This window comes from Bemisia tabaci, chromosome 6 (genome assembly GCF_918797505.1).
Source record: "Bemisia tabaci chromosome 6, PGI_BMITA_v3".
Classification (NCBI taxonomy): Eukaryota; Metazoa; Arthropoda; class Insecta; order Hemiptera; family Aleyrodidae; genus Bemisia; species Bemisia tabaci.
In genome coordinates this window covers 15397880-15419110 of record NC_092798.1, presented here as the reverse complement: position 1 = coordinate 15419110, position 21231 = coordinate 15397880, and the positions used below count along the sequence as shown (strand labels likewise).

General features: G+C 35.8%; 3 protein-coding genes across 3 annotated transcripts; 2 read left to right on the top strand and 1 right to left on the bottom strand.

Moving 5' to 3' along the window:
• Positions 1-2746, top strand: LOC109029712 (uncharacterized). The gene is made up of 2 exons (XM_019040302.2): positions 1-382; positions 1739-2746. The coding sequence occupies exons 1-2, from the start codon at positions 269-271 to the stop codon at positions 2390-2392; spliced, it is 768 nt and encodes a 255-aa protein (XP_018895847.1). The 5' UTR covers positions 1-268; the 3' UTR covers positions 2393-2746.
• Positions 2747-3880: 1134 nt separating this feature from the next.
• Positions 3881-11781, bottom strand: Sgf29 (SAGA-associated factor 29). Its single transcript, XM_072301590.1, has 7 exons — positions 11625-11781; positions 10644-10794; positions 8858-8992; positions 7828-7950; positions 6283-6441; positions 5315-5552; positions 3881-4162 (listed from the first exon to the last, which is right to left on the bottom strand). Exons 2-7 carry the CDS (start codon positions 10683-10685, stop codon positions 3969-3971), a joined length of 891 nt encoding a protein of 296 aa, XP_072157691.1. The 5' UTR covers positions 10686-10794; positions 11625-11781; the 3' UTR covers positions 3881-3968.
• A 654-nt stretch (positions 11782-12435) lies between these two features.
• On the top strand, positions 12436-18657 carry LOC109029684 (uncharacterized). Its single transcript, XM_019040275.2, has 3 exons — positions 12436-12457; positions 13123-13173; positions 16109-18657. The coding sequence occupies exons 2-3, from the start codon at positions 13128-13130 to the stop codon at positions 17779-17781; spliced, it is 1719 nt and encodes a 572-aa protein (XP_018895820.2). The 5' UTR covers positions 12436-12457; positions 13123-13127; the 3' UTR covers positions 17782-18657.
• Positions 18658-21231: the final 2574 nt, after the last annotated feature.

Below are 21231 nucleotides of genomic sequence, written 5' to 3'. Positions count from 1 at the left end.
CACACGCTTACTATTTGTGTGATCCTCATATTTTTTTCTTCTTTTTTATAAACGTACATGTTCATTATTCCAAGAATTTTGAATCAGCAACAGCTGATATATGCTCTAGTCTCATGCAATAAAGAGATGAGGGTGTCATGGAAACATGGATTTTTTGCAGGCCATTTGTTTTTAATAGTTCATTTTTAAACCTCGAAATTCCAACATGAGGTTTCCAAATTTTTAGTATCTTTCCCTTCTTCCAAATTTCAAGTGGTCTGTTTAAAAAATGGCTGATGATGAAAGTTTTACTATGAAATTCAATAGATGTCTTGAGTGCGACTCCAACTGCTCAGATGATATGTGCGATAGCAATAAAACTTTTACCTGTTACCAGTGCGAGGTATGCTACATAAGTATCTAACCAAACAGTCCCCTCCTCTTATCTTGTTTTCTTTCTTCTTTTTTTCCCCCTGGTTAGTCGAGGGTTTCCCAATGCTTCTCTCTTTTAGTCAAGCCAAGATTAGTTTTTAGTGATAGTTTTCAAGAAGATTCTCTTTTTTTATGAGGGGAAGGATTTTGAAATGAGCAAAGAATGTTAAAAGGTTAATTTTCCGTACTCATTTGGAATGAGTCTCAATTTGTCCAATAATTGCCATGTTTTCCTCTATCTAAAACGCTGCAATTAACAATGTTTGATTCCACTTCATTGTAACCAGAGGTACCAAACAATGATTACAAAGGTTTTACATTTTTCTTTCCATGATTAAAAAAAACTTGAAATGATAAATTTTGAGGACATTTCTATGATTCAAAGTAGTTTTATGAAAATTTGGTGTGAAAGAAAGGATACCATCTTCCTCCAGTAAGCCGGTACAATTCATCAAGTAAATCTTCACCCTGCAAATTGATTACCTGCTCTCAATTCGTAATTTACATGCTTCAAACATCATTCCATTACTAATGATTCTTTTGATTTTCTGCAGCTTCTTAGATTTTTAAGCCGATCGTAGGTATAGCTTATTAGGTACAAGCAACCCACGAGATTCCATGACACTTTTGGATTTGATTAAAATGAATTACATGTTCTAGATGGTCAAATGCTTAGTCCAGTCTCCTTTGAGTTTTCTCTTGAAGTATCACGATTTGCTGACATTTCTCTGCTAGTTAGACAATACATATTTTATGTTCGCCCTACATTTCCCAAAATAACTTCCTATACTTGCTTTGTGGGATTTACTTGGGCATGGCTCAGCTTGTAACAACTTGAAGCAGGCTTAACTCCTGAAAAAATCTTTTGGCTTCGGCTAAAACTGGTAACATCCGAAGGAGACCTCAGAATTGGAAATCATCGTTCTTCTGTGTCTTTTCTCTTCCTTTCTTTCTTTTTTTTTTCGAGTTGTAAACTTGTGGGGTCTAAAAATTAGTGCATTCAGAGAATTATTCTCCTTCTAAGAATACTGAACTTAAAATTAGTTTGGTGCCTAATTTGATTCAAGTATAAACTAATTCACTAACAAGGTAGAATATTGAATTCATGAGCTTAAAAAACACGATTTGGACTTTCGAACCAAATTTAAAAATTGTCAATACGCCCAGTGTGTTCTGCAAGAAATTTAAAGCATCTACTGTGATGCTTGATTTTCAACCACATTTACAGCATTTAAACACTTATCAAGAGTCCGAGTAGTTTGTTTGTTTGTTCAGCATATGGCAAGTTGAACAGGTTTTCCCTCATCCTGTGTATTCTGATTTGCAGGATGGATTTTTTTGCCAAAAAGATGAGCCTTGCAAGAAGAAAGCCAAGGACCCTTGCAAAAAACAGGACAGCTGTCGAGATAATAGTGACCAAGATGAATGCGGCGGCAACTCGTGCCCATCCAAGGGCCGCCGCTGCAGTGCTAATGCTGACATGAAGATCGTTCAGATCAATAACCCAACTGCACAGCGGAAATGCTTGCTCTCCAGCTGCGGCAAAAAAGTCGCCAAATGCAAGTTCCAAGAGCATGTCTGCACATGCCATCCTAATTGCAAAATTCTCAATGAGGACACCTCATTTCACATCTGCACAGATAGCCCGAAACGCCGCACTGTTCTCATCATTGCTCATTCAGAGCTTTTCTGGTTCCACGTTTACAATGACAAGTCCAAACAAACAATCTTTGCAGTGGTGCAGTGTCTTGAGAACAAATGCGAGGCAGACAAGTACACTTATACGATAAAGATGGACTCATGCACTGTTCAGTTGTGCTTCTCGCAGACGACGATTCCTTGTGATGAGGATTTCAATGAAGTTCTCAGTGGAGGAAATTGCTTTTCTGTACCCTACTGCTTGGTTCAGAGCTTCTCACAAGGAAAACAGTACCGTAACGGACGCCTTGTCATTTGCAAACGGGAAGAGGATTCTTACTAACAAAAATTTTATTATTTTTGAAGAATGTTGTTCAGTTAGTCGCTCTAATTTTTATCTTTTTTTTAGCCCACCACATGCCTCCAAAAAATGAAAGATCTTTTAAACTTAAAAAACTTTTTTCCTGCAGAACACTTTTGATCTATTTAAAAATTCATCGAATTTATTAAGAGAATTTCCATCAATCTTTTTAGATAAGTTACTCGCAAGTAATCATCGAAAACTTTTTTCAATAGATTGTGCACCAAAGATTTTTTTTTGCTTCTTTCTTCCTACCCGTGATGAAAAAACGAACCAATTTCAGTGCTTGACCAATTTGTTACTTTATTTTTCCTTAATAAAAAAACCTACGTGAAATTCTGATTGCTTAAATTTGCATCTTACCTAATGGTTCAATAATTGCCACATTTTTTTCTGAATACTGAGTACTTGAAAGATCTCAGTGGAATGCATTGAACACTTTTTGTATTAATGCATTATCAAAACAGACAAACAAAATTTAATTTCTTAAAAAAAAGTATTTACTTGCAGAACATTTTATCAAATAACAATATTGTGGGTAACTACATAACTATACAAGAGGTCGTGAGAACAACTAATGGTGTTTTTATTGCTAAAACATGAGATACAAGTGAACAAACTTTGTGCTGAGATGTGAGAAGACAGATCACTCTTAAATCATTCATCAAATTAAAATTGCTTTATGAACTGAATTACGAAAAAGACTTCTACTAATCTTTTTTCGTAAAAGTATAAACTTAGAGGTCATAATACTAGACAGAACTGCACAAGAAACCAAATACACTGTGAGACTATTAACTCTGTAATGAATATGCTTTGCCCATGGGATCAAAAATTGTTGCAGTAGAACACAAAAACGCCTAGCCTCCCCAGGATTTTTCCCAAGTTCGAGTTGCAGGAATGAAAATTCTGGGCTTTTTTTCTGTTAAACAACACAAAAAAATTTCTTCTTCTTCTTTTTAAATCGTTCCTAGTACTCAACAAGGACTCTTAATTGGTACTGTGATTAGTATTGACTAACTAAATATTTTTCTCAACTTCAGGAGTGAGATTTTGCCCTGGGACAAATCCCATGAAACGTCCCGGAAGACAAGGCCTGAGGTATTCAAATAATAAAACGAAATCATTCTGGTTATTGTGAAGGGACAGGTGTTGAAGAGGTCTGCAGAAAAGATGAAATTTACACTGATCTGATAACACAATTTATGGAGACTTAAAAATGTTTTTGATTTCAATGGCATAGCTCGATGAACTAACCGACCCATTATTGAACACACAAAGTGCTATTGTTGAGCCTAGTAGTGGTCCGTTCAATCTTGGTCTTGGTCAACAATTTATTTTTTGCTTTTTCTACGTAAAAGAAAGCATGTTTTGTGCTGATAAAAAAAAAAAGAGGACGAGTAGATTCAAAAATTAAATATTTGGATGAAATAATGATGAACTCAGAGTTTACCTTGATTTTTAAAGTAATTCGTGAAAGATAGGGAGACTTCAGTCACATAGTAACAGGATCGAATTCAAAGAAAAATTCTGGTATGAGTCCCTCTGCTGATTCATGTCACATGTTTTTACTGCCTTTTTTGTTTTCTTCGTAAGCAATAACATATCGCTGACAAACATTCAGTGGAGCAGCATATCCACCCGGATATGAGGAGTCTTCAAATAACACTTCGTACGGTTCATGTGGAGTTGATGGTATCTGGTTGATGATAGCTTTGTAGAAAGCAGTTGTTTGCGGATAAAGTGCCATGACTGAAAAGGAAAAATATCATTACATGGTGTCTTGAAAGTAAAATTGTGTCGCTACGGGAGCTAATTTGACAGACTACAGAAAGATTTTTAGTGTGTTTCCGAAGAAAATACACTATTGCATTCTCCCACGGTGTCGGACCCAGACCTGATACATTGTGAAGAGCACCGATCACGGGTCATAGATCACGAAAATATACGCCATTCAAATTCATGTGTATGTGTATATATATATTAAAGATAATTAATGATAATTAAAGATGATAAATGTGTGTCACACACACACACACACCCCCTCACCCTCTCCCTCTCACACATGTGTATATATATATATGAGGGTGTGTATGTATGTATTTCTGCCTTTTTAAGATTTTTCGCTTTTTGAGCAGTTATATCTTTCTTACTTTGAAAGATATTTTGACCAATTTTTTAACGGAGTTCATGAAACAATGGGGATATGATCTCCCTTTTGCTTCAAGAATATGAATGTAAAGGTTTGCTGATAATCTCCAACTTCTGTACTGCAACAAAACAATGATAGAGACGCCTAGCCACCTCCGAAGTACTCTGCAACGCATGAAGCACAACCTTAGCCCTTGATGGAGGAAACGCTTCAGTGGATTTGAAAGTTCAATTTGGCTATTACATAAGTTGTTTGGCAGGGCCAAAATTTGGTTGGTAGGTTTGTTGTTGGCCGCAAGTTGAGGCTAAAATGATGTCTTTGTTATTTGATTGCTGATTGATGGCACTATTGAAGAACTAGGGATGAATGGAGACTACTGTAAAATTATGCCTAATTTGCAGACAGCTTGAGTTGAGAATATAATTTTCCTAACTCATAGTTTAATATAAATATTAGGTTTTGCAACTTGAGGTTCGCTACAAACGAATAAAAAACGTAAGTTATATCACCCTTGAAGGCCACACAAGAATATGATTAAAAAAATTTTAAGATTACTCACTTGCACATAGGTATTTTATAATTTGGAGACGTGTTTGTTTCAGCCCTATTCTAGGGACAGCATCAACGCGACTGAGGGGTCCGCAGATTATAAAATACCTAAGTCCAAGTGAGTAATTTAAAAAAAAAGAAAAAATATTGATAGCCTACAAAATTTGGGCCCAGACAGGAAGAGTTGATAAATCAGGACTTACCGACAGATTTCTTCGGAAACAAAGCTTCAGGATCTGTTTCTGGATTTGCACGCATTAGAGGCAAGGGTATAACACGACGCTTACTGAGCGTGTACCTTTCTTTTTGCACTTTGTCAGTCTCAACGTAAAAGTCTTCGATTTCATACTTCTTTGTCAGGTGATTGAACATGACGACTTCACCAACAATCCAATTCTCTCCCTCCTCACCTTTCACGAGGGCAGCCACCATGTCTCCTGGCTGAAAAAAGAGGAGCTCGATTTAAAAACCTTTATTTTCGGCATTTAATTTCTTTGAAGTTGTTTGACTATCTATGATCAATGAGTCAGGAGGTTATTTCTTCAAAAGTTTATGGACTTATTCAGCGTATATGACGAAAAATAACAGGTTATCTTAATCAAGATACAGGCAATTTCTTCTCATGCTGGTTTAGCTTTTTTATGGATGAATCAATCCGTGGGAATCAGCCCCGAGTTACAGAATGCCCGAAAATGAGAAAATTCCATTACCTGAAGAGTATTTGCAATTTCATAATTTTGCTTTCTTAGGGGGAAAATTTTCAAAAAATTCTGATTCTTTTCCTTTTCTTTTGTCTTTTTAAAGGAAAAAATTGATTCAGTAATTTGTGACTGTGCTGTGAATTACAACACTAAAAGTTGACTCCAGAAGCAGTAAAGCCTAAAGGATAGACCATTTGTTACTCTTTCCAAGATGTTTATGTTAAAAGAGATTTACAGAGAAAAGAAAAGGTTGATGAGTAATGACCACGACTTCTGGATAAATTATCTTGAAAACGTTCTCTCCTAGATTTTCTTCCTACAGCATCAACCCTTCTCCTTGAAAATATAAGAAAAAGCCTCTATTGTATTCAAAGGTAGACTAATATTTCAGGCCGATCATCCTGCAGCATTTTTGACTCCATTATAGCCAAGATTCTGCTGTAGAATGAAAATGTGTTAAAACAATATACCTTAGCCACATGTGAAGGGTCCGCAGGGATGGCCCCACAAAGAGGTGGGGGCTTTTCGTTGGGTTTGCCAACCCACAAAGGTAATGTTTGACCTGAGCTCTGGAGCATTTTTATACTTGCACCTTGTCGCACAGTTTTTTTGCAACCTGCTTTCCTTGCCTGGAACAAAAAATGAATTTTAATGACTACAAGAAGAAAATTCTTAATTATATGAGACATTGGGAGAGAACCTCTTAATATTTGAACCAGGGAAAAGTTTTGTCATCTAATATGAAACAGTCTACTTCATCAAAAGCAGGAAAATTTTTCTTTTGGTTGGGGGTATTTGTTGCTTCATCAGATGCCATGATAAGAGAGGTAACACTTGCACTCATTAAGGGGTGCAGAAACTTCCCAGTCCTGCGATCATAAGCACCTTGCCGTTTGCACAAAAAAATGGGACTGCTGTAAAAGTTGGGAGGGCCAGCTTACAATAGCATTAAAACCAAGTGTATTTTCAAAAATTGCTGTGAAATTTGAGTAGTTTTTGTAAAATTGCGGTCATTTGTGAACAAGAACAAAAAGATAAAAGCTTGGAAATTTTTAGAAAAAAAAGGGTGTTTAAAATGGGAGGGCCAGTTAGGGAGGCGGGTTTTAAACAATCCAAGGAATACATTTTGAGACTAAACGAGACATTTCTACCTGGTAAGACTAAAGTTTTGGCAACAGAGAAACATTTGGAATGAAATGTCATAGCATACTAAAGATATAGATGATGATGGCGAGGCAGTCACTTTCAGATCTTAGTCTAATGAGAATGAGGTTTCGGTGATGAGGAGTAAGCACTGCTTTACGCCAACATGAGTTAGCTGTGCCTCGATTTTCAGTAAACCTGTGTTCGCTTGCTGTAATAAGGAAGTGTACTCTCCTCTGTTAACCATCATCTTCTGTATTTTCTCTGTTGCGCCACAGAAAAATCTGTGTAAAGTTCGGTGAGAGGTTGTCTCTTAAAATTTTTAGATACGAATCAACTTTCTCCATCAAATTTTGGGAAAAACAGGATGATGCCATTAGCAGGGTGTCTATTGGTATCCTGTCATTCAAATTCTTTACCTATTCAGTACTTTTTCCTTACTTTTCCGAAAATTGATTTTTTTGGCCATTCTTAAAAATCCTTGCTTGTTGTGTAAAAGATAAGACTTTTTCCTCACCTCACATGCATGTATTCGGATCGAGAAAGTGGAATGATGGAATGACAAACGAATGGATCGAAGAACACAAGGAATCAAACCGCGAATTTAATAGATGGAAATAACATACTCCCAAGGCTACTTTTTAGGGTTTATCAAAAAAATCTGGAATTTCCGTACCTTTTCTGTACTTCTCTACCGACCTTTCAAAATCTGTGCTTTTTTAGTGTATGCGTACTTTTTCCGTACAGTAGACACCCTGCATTAGTTTTACCTAAAATGTTGGTTTGGACTAAAAATAATTGATTAGGAGAATTAAGAGAGGAGGAAAACAACATGACAAATTGAAGAAAACATTTTTACAAGGGAGCTGTACCTGAAGTCTGTGTTCATTGTCGATGGATCTTATTTCATAAATCTTGTCCAGCGCCTTACGAATCATAGCCTCCTCCTGGTCTCCATCAGCCAACGCAGTTTTGTACAAGCCCTTTAATTTTTGCTATGATGAAAAATGGAAGAATCAACAATTAGAGAGAATAAGAAAGTACTAGCATTGCAATGTTAACAAAATTGTGAAACTTCCTGTATCTTGCAAGAAAAATCTGAAAAGTTAAAACGTTTTAAGAAAAATTATACCTACTAGGTATTTTTAAAAAATACTTACTAGATATAATTAGAAACTTTTCCTAAGGCCAGGGCAGCTCCGACTCGAAGAAATAAGTGTGGAGGACCTTGAAATTTTGTCACATCCCTCTGTAGCTGGACCAAATAAAAATATCAGTGATACCTTCAATGAAGGATGAATATTGTCACTTCTCAGCCCATTGATTTGCTGATTTATTCCATACATCGTACGGTAATTATCAACGAATCTCTGATACAGGCTTGCACATGAAGCATGTTTTGTCTCTTTTAAAGCCCCGATAGAATCTCACTTACATTTGGTGTTGGCATTACTTGATAGATCAGTTTTGTGCTGATCCAATTTTTAAGGATGTAAAACTGATTGCAGGAGAATGCACGCAAGTAGATACACAACTCCAACATTTTTTTCTGATCTAGCCATAAAGCAGTAGACACAGACTTTTGAGGTCCTTCATGAACATTTTGCCAAATTGAAGCCATGCTAGCCTTTCATAAATGTATTTCCTTTGCATGCTATGGTAGTCATCACTACAATATAAGGTGCCTACAGTTTTATCGATAAGTAAAAAATGAAAGCTCACTGTGACTTTAATAACTGGCTCCTAAGGACTAACTTTGTTGCTATCTATCGGCAAAACTTGTAATTTTGCTACAAAGGTCACACGGAGACTTTTGGCTCTCCCCTTTTAGTTTAGGAACCATTATTGTGCAAATTAGAATAAATCAGTATGAAAATAACTCATAAATGATGTGAATATTACCTGAAAGTAAGTTGTTAGTTTTCCCTCTTGTGTTACTTTATCGTGAGTTTTACTGATGTCCGATAATACATTTTCACGCTTCAGCCTGTCTTTCTCTATATCATGAACCAAATCATAGAGAGTTCTCAGTCTCTCCTGTAAGAGGAAAAACATATATTAGCAAAAGGAGGTATCAATGCTTAAAAATTTAGTTAAGATATTTGGATTGTCGATTCGTATTTCAGAAGGTTTAAGTACAATGATTAACGTAACTAAATAGAAATATCTGACTGGTGATCGAAACATCCATTTATTTTTTGCTAAGGAAAGGTCAAACCGAGAGAAGATAAATTTAGTAAAAATCTCCAGTACGAGATTCTGAAAACTTGAAGAAAACTATTGGGGACTTTAAAAAAGCCTTCATTTTCTTAAAGGGAAACAACTCCATAGACGGTGTTGATTTTAATTGAGGTCTTAAATGCCTACACACAGAACAGTAGAGAATGTCCCATCTTTGGGCACAATTCCGTTAGGTCAGTACAACCATCCAAGGAAGGAGGGTATCAGAGAGGTAAGGCTATCAGAACTGCGATTGCGAGTGGGCTGCACAACTCTGACAGTGAGCAAAAATGTATCTTAATGCTAACAACACTGCCGTTCACTACATAAAACAAGTCCTATTCTCGTTCAAAAATTTACAGATTTCCATGAAATTTTGAGGAAATGTTTTACAAGATATGCAGAATTCAAAAAGCAAATGGGCAGTAAAAGGCCACGAGGGCACTGAAGTCCCTTTTCTACCCGACTCTTCATTTGTGGGAGACTAGTTATTTCAAACTTGAAAAAAAAAGTGCGTAGCCAAGCTGAGAATATTGATTTCCTTGCAGCAAACTTGCTGTTTTTCTTGTTTCAGAGGAGGATTGACCAAACTTCTTAGCAAATCGTTACAGTGAGGTAAAAACCTATCAGTTTTCTTTTAACATGGAAACATACTGCTAGAACAAAAGTTAATTTTGTCTAATGCTAAGTAGTAATCGGTCTAGAATTTTGATGAATATGGGTATATCGTAAAATTTAACTTTGAGAAAAGAGAAAAGTTGAGAATTGTATTTTAAAGAAAGTTAATTGAGAATCTTCATGATCGCATTGGAGAGGTCTGAAATCTGCTCCTAATTCAGGAATCTTCAAGAGATATTGGCATATTTCTGAGCTTCTCACTTCATAAAGTTTAATAAGTATCTCAAAGACAAAATTTGATATGGATTGGTCACTTAGGTTTTACAACTCAATGCAGAACTGAAAATGGCCGCAGTCACAACACAATTCCTCAGACAGAAAAACAACGCGTGGAGTTGTGCAACCAAGGAGACTCGGTTACCTACGTCATATTATGTCTTTGCTGTTGAACACTTTTAGAGACAGGAACTTGTAAAAAGTGGTAATTTCTTTCGAAGCTTGTGAAGTTAGGAGTGTGTTTATACTTTTCCAAGGTGTTCATTTTTCAGCCATTTGCCATGAGAAGCAACTTTTCTTCATGTCCTGGAAAATTTTGCGACAGACTCATTCCAATATAGAAATGATTATTGTTCCTAAATACGTTACCTAAAGGTAGACATAGACTTCATTTTACAATTAAAAACTACTATTTCTGACTTATCTCAGAAACTGTTTAAGTGTCATATGTTTTTCTACGCAAATAAGTGCTTTTTTTTGATGAGCTACAAATAGTTATTAAGTACTTTGGTATTGCAAAATGTAGTCCAGTTAGAGTTATGACCAAGTAAAACATAAAAATAGATGATAATACCTTGACTTGTGCTGCTGCAGCTTCAGCAGAGAATGCCAGCATTTTTTACCTAGATTGAATCTTCAGGAGTTGAACAAGAATCTCTTTGGAACACAAACTTAGCTGTAGAAAGGATGCGATACAGTAGAATAATCAGGACTGAAAAAAGGATCTAAACATACAGAAATAAAAAAAAAATTAATAGACATGGTAAAAATGGAAAAATAGAATGCAAGCTCAGCTCAAAAAGATACTTAAATTGAGGGGCTTGGAGAACAAGGCGCATGAGTGCAGTTTTTGCTATTTTGAGAAATAGGTACGTGTTTGAAGTTCTGAAATTACATGGAGCTTAATGGCAGAAATTTAAACTGACTATTTAATGCTTAAAAATTGGAATTTGGGAGCACATTTTTCTCAGAATATAATGAAGACTAGTTTTACTTGACATCACTGATGTCTTAATCTTTTAAAAAACTGCTCATATGTGCCTTGTCCTCCAAGCCCCTCAATTATGATCAATTGAGTGTAAGAGAAGGAGTAAACTTCATTCCTTATTCGCATTCCTTTTCAAAAAGCTCTGACTGGAATTGAGGACAGCCTATCTTTGATAAAGAGGTATAGAACATTTTCTGTTAGCTATATCCATTAAGATATGTCGTACCGATAAAAAGATTATTTAAACTAGGATCTGACAACGACATATGCCTTTAGCTTCTCGATGATTACATCCTTTACCGGCACGACAAAGAAGACGAAAGATAAAGCTGACCAATGACATAACTCACTTCTCCTTCATCTTGTCTTGTACAGTCCCCAAGCGCAGAATTTCAACAATCAGTCTGCAAGACTGTCTTGAAGATTAGGATCAGTTAAGACGATAGATTTGTTCAAAAGGATTGGCCGTAGTAAATTTGAGTGAACTAAGTTAGCACTAGAATGCAAAGATATTCAGTTTCCAATCAGCAAAACCTGCAAGGAAAGTAATTAAAATTATAAACTTACCAAATTGAAAATAAGAGCAGTATTTTGAAATAGCATACCCCAGCTCAACTAGGCAGAACAGATTCAGAGAAATAAATTGGAGCGGTAACATGGACAAAACTTCTGAAGTTCGAAGTTCTGATCTGGATCTGACGGAAATTGTAAACAAACAATCCTGAGCGTTATCACCTGATGACTGGTGAGCTCCAAAAGCCGAACCGGCCGAATGCAACGGTTGCAATTCAAAAGCTTCGAGCTTTCCTTCCTCACTTTCCTCATTTATTTTTTCTATTATCTTGCTTGATTCTTGCATTGTGTATTCTTAAACTTTACTTTTATGCACTGTGGAACCTTCTTTAAAGTTATTCCCATCCAACAAGCTGGTGTTGTCCCAGTCCCATTCTGTCATCAGTTGTCATACGGACCACCTACTCGCTTGCTTTCTTGTTGCTATCTCAACTGCTGAAACTTTATTTGTAAGTTTAGTATTATTTACAGGAATTTTCATCTGATTTACTGTTGAGGACCACTGAATTGTTCTGTCAGTTGGTACTTGAAAACTCTGACGTTCCGAAAGTTTTATTTGCCGGAGTTGTCATGAAAGAGTCTTCCAATTAATATTGAATATTATCTTCTAACTCCTCAGCACAAAGCTTGTTGTGGGCTGCATTTGGTTTGCTGATCCACACTTCAGCAGCCTGATTGTTGAAATTTATGTCGGCACTACAAGAATCGAAAATCGATATATTAGACGGCGCAGATAGGGCTATGTCTTGTCTTATCGTGCCAACATAGCCAGTTAAAGTTTCAACAATCCGGCTGCAGGACCGGTGAAATCATCCATGCCAAAACAGGTGATGCCCCTTCCTTGTATTTATGTTGAGCACTTTCTGCACTCACCTTAATGGAGTTGTCGACCTCCTGTAGTGTGGTGATTATAGTGCTTGCTCTAAAATTGGGAGATCCCGGGTTTGATTCCTGGTCAGGCAACCCGAGTTTGGTGGTCTCAAACAATGGTTACCTGAGGCTGGCTTAATTAGGGACTGAGGGGGGAGGGACACTAACCGCACGCATGGGATTACTTATTTGGAGGTATTTGAAGAAGAAAAAACTTTAAAAGGTTCCAAGTCATATCAATTACAAGAAATTAAATTATCCTAATACATGAGATTCAGCTCAAGCAACTCAATTGATCTTTTTCAAAGAGCTTAATGCTACCCATTAAATTGAAAATTGAGAAGTAAACGGTTTTTGTACTGCCGTGTCATAGATGCGTCTTGCTGGAAAATGACTGGTAGAAAAATGGGTTTATAAGTCTTTCCAAAAGCATCGTTAAAATCAAGTCCTTTCCTTAAAGACTTACTTAAGCACTAGTCATGAACGAAGACTGTCTTAATGTAGACAAGAGATGTTTCAAGGTGTCCTTTCTGTGCATTGTGGAGAAGGTGATGAATTTTACTCCATCCTTCAAATCAATATCATGTTTTTCTTACAATGTCACTCAATTTTTTTTTTTCAGAAAGGATGGAAGACACAACAGAAAACAATACTCTGGAACTGTTGGAAGAAGGTATAAACTGCTTCGATTTTATAGAGGAAATGACATTGCTATCAGTGTAATCATTTTCAGTATTAGAACATTTTTACGGTTTTTCACGATGAAACTCTTGCATGCCACAGGGGGATTTGCGATCTTAGCATGCTCTCTCACTGTAGTAAAATTTTTTAAGATACTTACACAATGGCTTTCCACTTTTTTTCTCTGAGACAAACTAGATACCATGCTTTAAAAAGAAATATCTCCAAGTTGAAGACTAAATTGCGAGGATCGTCTCTGTAGAGAGAACTCACTCCTGTATCTAATCAAATTCTCCATGCAGATAAGGAGCAGAGTACATTATAAGCGCTGAGGCTGCAGCCTGTGAGTATTCGTACAAAGTGGTAACCTGGCTAATGGTTTTGCTCTAGATCTGTGCATGGATAGTTTGACTGGGTCAATAACGCACGCAATCCTATCCATTAGGTCTTATCACTCAACCCTAGTTATCCTTTTTTTAAAAGCATGGGATCTTGTTTAAGGGGAATTCTAACGGCATCATTGTGTTTCTTGCAAAATTTCACATTTAAGAAAAAGTACTTCAATGGCGAATCCCTGCGGCAATGCGGCACGCAAGAGCTAAATTGAACCTCTAAACAAGAATGAAAGCTGTTAAACCATGTAAATGACTTTCTCTTACCGATCTTTAAAAAAACCTTTTTTTTCACGATTGACTCAACCCATCATTAAAAAACTAAAACGTAGGGAATAATAATCATGGTAATGCCTTGCTTTTGCGTTCTTGTATGAACTAACACTTAATATTCGAACTCATATGGATCCGGATTAGTTACAACTAATAACATTTCCTACATTTTTAGTTTTTTACTGTTCCTAAAGGTGGGCAGAATGCTCAAAAGTTTTATTTATTTATTTATTATACAAAACGGGCAAGTTGCCCAAATACAAAGAAAGTAATTAACAAAAAAGAGCAAAACAGCTGAACATATGATAAACTCAACTGACAAATAAAACAAACAAACAAAAGTACAATACAAAGAATATAACTAATAGGGAACATAGTATTTCAAAAAGAAGTCCTTGACCCTAGACTTAAACAGGTTCGTCTCCAGACTTGCATCAGCTAGCCCAGGCGACAGTAGGTTCCACCGCCTCTTTACTCTGACAACCACCGATTGGAAACGGTAAGAAGTCCTAGCGGGGTTGTCAAAGTTTTTTAAAAAACCAGTCAAAAAAAGCGATTTCCATTCTTTAACATGTGTGCCAATGTTGCAAAATCAAGATCTGAGAATGAAAGCACGGCAAGATATGTTTCTGCATCCAAATTTACTTTTAAATTTTTATCAAAATGGGGTTGCTATCAGATAATTAGTTACAGAGGCACGCACGTTAATTGCAAGTGCTGCAAACTCAGAGTGTTTTTACTTCTAACTTGTTCTTCTTTCTTTGCTAAGCATAAGATTAGGAAAAAAACAGAAAAGTGCTCTGATTTCTTAAATTTTCTCTCCCAATTTGTACTTTTGATGTTTTTGCAGTGTGAGAAATTTTTCTGAGAATGAGGAACTTTTGAGGCTAAAATTGCCGAGCTTATAGATGAGACCCTCACTAGAGGCACAGGCAGGCATAGATGTGAGATTGCCTCCAATTTTTGCTTCGAAGAACTTTCTGTACTTCTGGATTTCTGTATCAAAATCTTACTAATCATAGAGTATCAGGAGGCAAAAATGCGGTACATAGAGTAACTGTCCCCAAAAATTCTGATTTCCTCTTAAATTGGTTGATCATAAAAAGTGTCGAACAAGAGTACAAACTTGAGGGTTACGATGAATGTTACACATTTTCTCCAAGCATTCTCCGACTTAGAGGAAAAAATTATGGAGCTTTCATGCGATCCACCAGTGCCCTAGGAGGTGGATAAGCAGCAATGAGGAGTAAAATTAAAATCTAATCTCAGTAAAATTAAGCCCTCTTGCAAACCCTTTGACTGATTTTCAAAGCTTTAGGCTCTTTTGAAAGCTGAGAGCATGCATGCACCCCTCTACCGACTTGATGTACGTATCTTAACTATAGTTTGGGAAGTATAAAATAGGGAACCTTATTTTTTGGATGTGTACTTTAATCTTTAAATTCCTCCCATCTAGTGAGAAACATCCTTTGAAGTTTAGAAACATTGACGAAGCATATTGCAGGGATCTGAACTCGCAAAATTCCAGATACACGTCACACTTTGAGAGGCAGAGAAAATCTGGAAACTTAGCTGTGCTCCTAAATCTTCAATATTACTTTCTCATTGTACTAGAATTTTTGTTAATTTGTAAAAAAAAAAAAAAAAAAAAAAAAAAAAAAAAAAATTAATCAATCGTCTTGTTGGAATTGAAAATAGAACTCTGCCAAAACCTAAAAGAGAACCTCTGCACCTCTGAGGTTTTAGAAGGCAGATTATCAATTTTGACCAAAGTATGAAAAGTAGACTGAGGTCAATAGAAACACACTACTTACGTTGCATTTTGGGAAAAAAATTAGTTGGTAGTAGTTATGAACTCAACTGTTTGTAAATTTTCCACTGCCAAAGATTCCAGGTCTAGAAAAAATATTTTAAATGTGAAAACATTGAGTCTCATGGAGGAATAAAACTTCAAACCTCTTTTCCTGGGTTCAAACTTGATGCAACTTAATATGTTTTGTTAAACTCGGTCCAGATGTGGTTGCCCAAACTTTTACGGCTTCGTTTAATTGGCATTCCTTTACCAATAAAACAGGTCCATTTTTAAATATTTTTCATCCATTGATATAAGTTCTGAAAGTTTTGTGTAGGTATATATTGATCATGTTGTCAAACATTTTAAGAAAGTTTTTCAAGTGTACTTTTCTTATCTCCTCATCTTAGCTGTAACGATGTACCTTACCTACAAAAATGACATGTATTCTTCTTTTCTTTTGTTCATAGATGACTCTTTTCATGCACTGCCTAGAAAATTTAAACCTCTGAAAAAGAAAACACTGAAACACTGGGAAACACAGGAAATATTTGATAGCACCGCTGATGTTTCTTCAACCTCAAATGCTGCCCCGAAAATGTTTAAACCACTAAAAAAGTTAGTGCCACAGGCTAGTGTCTCCAACTGTTCTAATATTTTTTCAACAACACAAATTTCTAAGGTCAATGAAACATTTGCTGTAGGTGATGGAACATTTTTCTCGACCTTCAATGCTGCACCAAAAACCTTTAAAATACACAAGAAGTTAGTACCACAGCCTATCATGAACTGCTCAAATGCTTTTTCACAAATTTCCAAGATTGATGAAACATTTGCACTAGATGTTGATGGAACCTTTGCAACCTTTAGTGCTGGGCCAAAAAAATTTAGACCTAAGAAATTAGCACCACAGGTGAATGCCTCCAACGCTTTTTCACCTTCACTTTCTGAAGCAAACCTGTCGAAGGAGGTCAGAAATATTACCAAAGATTCATCACAAGATTTCCCTGTGCCTGGTCACCCAAGGACAATCTCCAAAAGATGTAGTCGAATCCTTTCTTCATCTGAAAAACTGCGCTGCCAGTATAAAACAGTTCACTGTTCCTTCACTAGTAACCCACCATGTATTGAGGATAAAGAACCTGAATCGAGCAGCTCTGAGGAAGATGTTAATCCTAATTTTTGTGATACTCCCATCTCCCCCATTTTTCCTCCCTCTCTAAACGATAAAATTGTTGAGGATCAAGAAAGACCCTCATCTTGTTTATCAATGGATAAATCATTTGATAGTAACCTAGCTGTCACAAAAAATGTATACGATTTGTCCGATTTTTCGGCAGTTTTAAATGACATTAGGAACACAACGAAGTCTAAGTCTAGAATTAGTGATGCTGTTGATAATGATATAGTCAGTGAGCCCTATAATGTAAGTGAGCTTAGTGGCTCTGAAGAATGTACGCCTGAAAATATAAGAATATTAAAAAAATCTTTGAAGAAATCTACCAAAGTGTCAGCACGTGCTAATTCAGATAGTAGCTGTGATGTTAGACGTCTCAATGTAAGAGAAGATGATGAAAGTAACTTTATGGTCAGAAGATCTAGTTCCTGTAATAAAAATGTAAAAAAGAAAAAATCTATCTTTACTGATCATGATCTGTCAGTTCGACTACTGACGAAAGGTAAAGCCCGAAAAAAACCTCTACCATTAATGGAAACATTCATAGAACACCAACCTTATTCACACTCACAAACAAAGATCAAAGGAAAAGAAAATATACAGATTAAAAGACCTGCGTACTGGGCTACGAATAAGCTTTACGAATTTTTAAGGCTAAAATTAGAACCGCGATTCGGTGAAAAATGGAAAAAAATTGCAGTAAATTTTGTTTGTAGCTTAAGTGACTTGGTTACCAAAACTATAAATTGCCACAGCCTTCAAGAGAGAGCTCATTTAACTGAGATTCTAAAAGCAGATTTCATTACCTTAGAACTAGCAAGATGTGATTTCGAGTTTTATGACTTTATGATTATGTTTCTACCAGACGAATACATAAATATCACTGTGCCTAGCCTTCTTCCGTATACGGAAAAATTAAACGTTTTAAATTTTAAACCAAAAAATTTGTACAGGAGTTACTTTTAGTAAAAATCATTATTCTGAGAAGTGAAGTACTTATTTCATTTTTAAGCACTTTCGATAGTATTATAATAAGTGCTAGTCTGCCGTGCAAATGTTTTTTTGTTTTTGTTTTATTATTGCATCCATTGTATTTGACCCTTTTAAAACACCATTTCATTTTAAATTTGAATATATAAATCGATGGTACGTATTTAAAATCAACAGAATCTGTAGAGAAAGCTGTGTCTACCTCATCTTAGACACTCAATCACAGATTTTTAATGCATTCAATACCGTTCAACACCTTACAGCTCGTTTCTCATCTTTGAACATGCTTTAAACTAAAGAAAGACCAAGCTAAAAAGTGTCGGAAAAGCTTCATGTAATAAAAGAACTGTTCAACTTAATTTCCATGCTTTAAAGTAAATTGCCGAACGAGAAAGCTTGCTCTTTGAACAGCTTATTTTCGGCGGATGCAAAGATTTATTGGACATATCTCTGCAAATCGGAACAATGTGCATTAAGACATGAGCCCTGAGACCCACAAGGACATATCGACGGTGTAAGTCGGCAGTCACATAACTCGGTTTGCGACATCGCAGACTTCCTGTCATACTTTATTTTTTAAACTGAAAACTACTCAGCAGCAATTCTCTAAAACTGCCTTGAATTTTCTTCTCTGTGCGAAGAAAATTCTGCAAAAACTTCAAGGAATGATGTCAATTTGTTCTCTTTTAAAAAAATAACATAGAGGCGGAGATTTTCAGACACCGCAAACGAGTTATGTGATTGCCGACTTACACCGTCGATATGCATAACAGGGCTCACGTCATAATGCACATAGTTCCGTTTGGCAGAAATATGTCCTATTGAACTTTCCTTTTAGAAAAGAATCCTGGTCAGGAATGTTTTTTTTTTTCCTTTTTTAACTCGGCTCCTTCAAATGAAAGAAAGGAAACAAAACAAGTTTATTCATTTTAAATTCTCCTCATGTACTTCGAATTTTATTGTATTGTATTGTTTTTAATCAGTCAGTGCGTTCTATGTAGTGTATGTTGTACGAAAACATCCTGAGATTTATTCATGACCTGAAACATCTTTCACATAGGAAATACCCAATGAATTGTACCAAATTGTCCAAATCATAGTTTTTATCTTTTTCTAGCAATTTAGGACGTTTGAACACCGAAATGCTAACATTTTTGTAGCTGAGGCAGGGCCCAGCAAAAACTCTAAACAAAGGAAAATTTGTCTCTGTCTGAAACTTATGTGATTTTGTTTTATTGGTCTACACTGCTGAGGCCCTCAAATATTGTAATGAACCATGGAAATTTGTCGAAGAAAAAATTGTGATCCTCTAGAATAATCCTTCTGTTGATTAGTTTCCAGTCATCTAATAATCAGGAAATAAGGCAACTCTTGATCTTGTTAGGCTAATCAGGAGTCGCCTAAGTTCCTCTCATATTTGATTTTTTCAACAAAACTCTTCTGCAGACTTTAGTGTCATCATTCTGTATAGTATAGGGGTAAATTCCAGAAAGTTTCAAGACGCTACTTTAGTTCTTTGTTAAAAAAACGAGACCTGAGGAGGAAATTAGGCAGCGTGTCATGCTATCAAGGAGATTCCTGTTAAATTAGTCCGATGCTAATTGTAAAATTATCAAATTCTATTCAAATTAGTGAAAGAGCACATGCTTTAACTAGGAAAGGTTTTAATTAGTGACCTTTTGTGGCTATCCAGAAATGAGGAAGTTAAAGTTCAAAGCGTAGATACTCGCCTACCTAGTTTACAGTAAGAGGCTGACTAAAAGCTGTTTTGTGATTTAAAAATAAAAACTGCGTGCTCAATAAGAAAACGCCCTGTTTGTTCGACGCTTTCATGTATCACCTAATTTCCACCAACAAAATATTTATTTAGCAGAACAGAGCAATTAAAACTTTTTAAAAAACGGACTCACCTTAACTAGTTGTCTTGTCCTATGATTATGTATCATTTGCACTAGACTATACACTATACAAGAAACTCATATTTTCTCAGAAAACCTTTGACAACATATGCATCCCAATATGTCCACTTTGTTTTTTCCCAGTTATCCAGTATTTTCTAATACGAGTAAAACTTTTTAATAAGATAGGTAAAGTCCTAGATCAAAATGTAAGTTAAAATACATTTCTCTTCTTCCCTAGCCAAAAGATAATCAAAGTACAAATCCGAAATATTAGTGTTCGATTTCTTCGGAATCAAGTACCTAATCAAAATTTTTGAACAAACCATCACTGTAACCTTGTAACCTACATACTCTTCCACAGCCCACTGTCAGTTATATGAGCATCAGTATTTTCGCTAGTTACCCTAATAATTTTTGTTTTCATATTTCTTTTCTAAAAAATGTGTAGTTAATAGTTATTTACTTTTTGTCAATCGTAGAGAAGACTGCCTTACATTTGTCCAACTCACAATAATTGAAAATAAAACTATTTTTCCACTTGAATGGAAATTTACTCTTGTTTTTCCTATCAACCCCTGAGTTTATCGTTTAACTGGGAAAACTTGTGTTTTGCCTTTGGTGGTTAAAAATTTATTCTCTTACTTTACTTGGAAAGAAAAAAGTACCTATTATTTTTAGAGATCATTTACAGATAAAGTCAATGAAAAGCAATTTAAAATTTCCTGTAAGTTTTAAGTAATGCATTCCAATAAAATGTGGCAGGAGGTTTCAACTTTTTAGGCAAGATACATGTTTTCCTCTTTTTTCTGATGGATTAACTTTTGAGTGGCAAATTTTTTTAAGCAGATGACAAGACAAGTTAGATAATAGTGATACTTGCGTTAAACATTAGTGATTACCCTGTTCTTGAGAAAAAGAAGAGTGTGGCGGTTAATACAATCACGCTTTGGGTTGATTAAACTCTTGCAAGGATTTAAAGTGAATAATTGCTGTCCAGAGTTGAACCAGATTTGCTGAAACGAATAAGACAGAAATGCATTTTTTTCCTTCTTCTAGTTTTTCCACTGAAATAGATATTATATTATTTTCCCATCTAAATATTCATTATCATCAGCATTCCAAACTTTCATTAGGTATTTGCACTTTTGCCAATGTTTTAATTTTAAACTAAACGTGAATATCTGTGGACAGTATTCAGAGGATCTACGTCTCATTTCTTTTTCTTACATACCTTTTGGGAGGGGGGGGGGGAGGTGTTTCACAGGCATTGACGAAAATTTCGGTGGGATTTATTCAAGAGAAATTGCAAGTTGGGGGGGGGGGGTGTCCAATTTTAAAGGGATTGGGACCATTAATAGTTCATGTTTCCCTCCTTATAGAAAATTAAATTTAAATAGATTTAAAATATCGATGAACAGGGCTTTGCCTTGAGAAAATTAAAAAAACCCCGCGATGTTAACGCAACGCTGCGCGCCAATCAGTGAGCGCTAAGTTATAAACACGTGTTTTTGTTTAGGTGTGAAAT

Coding starts and splice junctions, on each gene's coding strand:
- LOC109029712 (XM_019040302.2), top strand. CDS start 269: ATGGCTGATGATGAAAGTTTTACTATGAAATTCAATAGATGTCTTGAG. Junction 383..1,738: donor TTACCTGTTACCAGTGCGAG/GTATGCTACATA, acceptor TCTGATTTGCAG/GATGGATTTTTTTGCCAAAA.
- Sgf29 (XM_072301590.1), bottom strand. CDS start 10,685: ATGCTGGCATTCTCTGCTGAAGCTGCAGCAGCACAAGTCAAG. Junction 5,553..6,282: donor ACCCTTCACATGTGGCTAAG/GTATATTGTTTT, acceptor CTCTTTTTTCAG/CCAGGAGACATGGTGGCTGC. Junction 4,163..5,314: donor GTTTCCGAAGAAATCTGTCG/GTAAGTCCTGAT, acceptor TTTCCTTTTCAG/TCATGGCACTTTATCCGCAA.
- LOC109029684 (XM_019040275.2), top strand. CDS start 13,128: ATGGAAGACACAACAGAAAACAATACTCTGGAACTGTTGGAAGAAG. Junction 13,174..16,108: donor TCTGGAACTGTTGGAAGAAG/GTATAAACTGCT, acceptor TTTTGTTCATAG/ATGACTCTTTTCATGCACTG.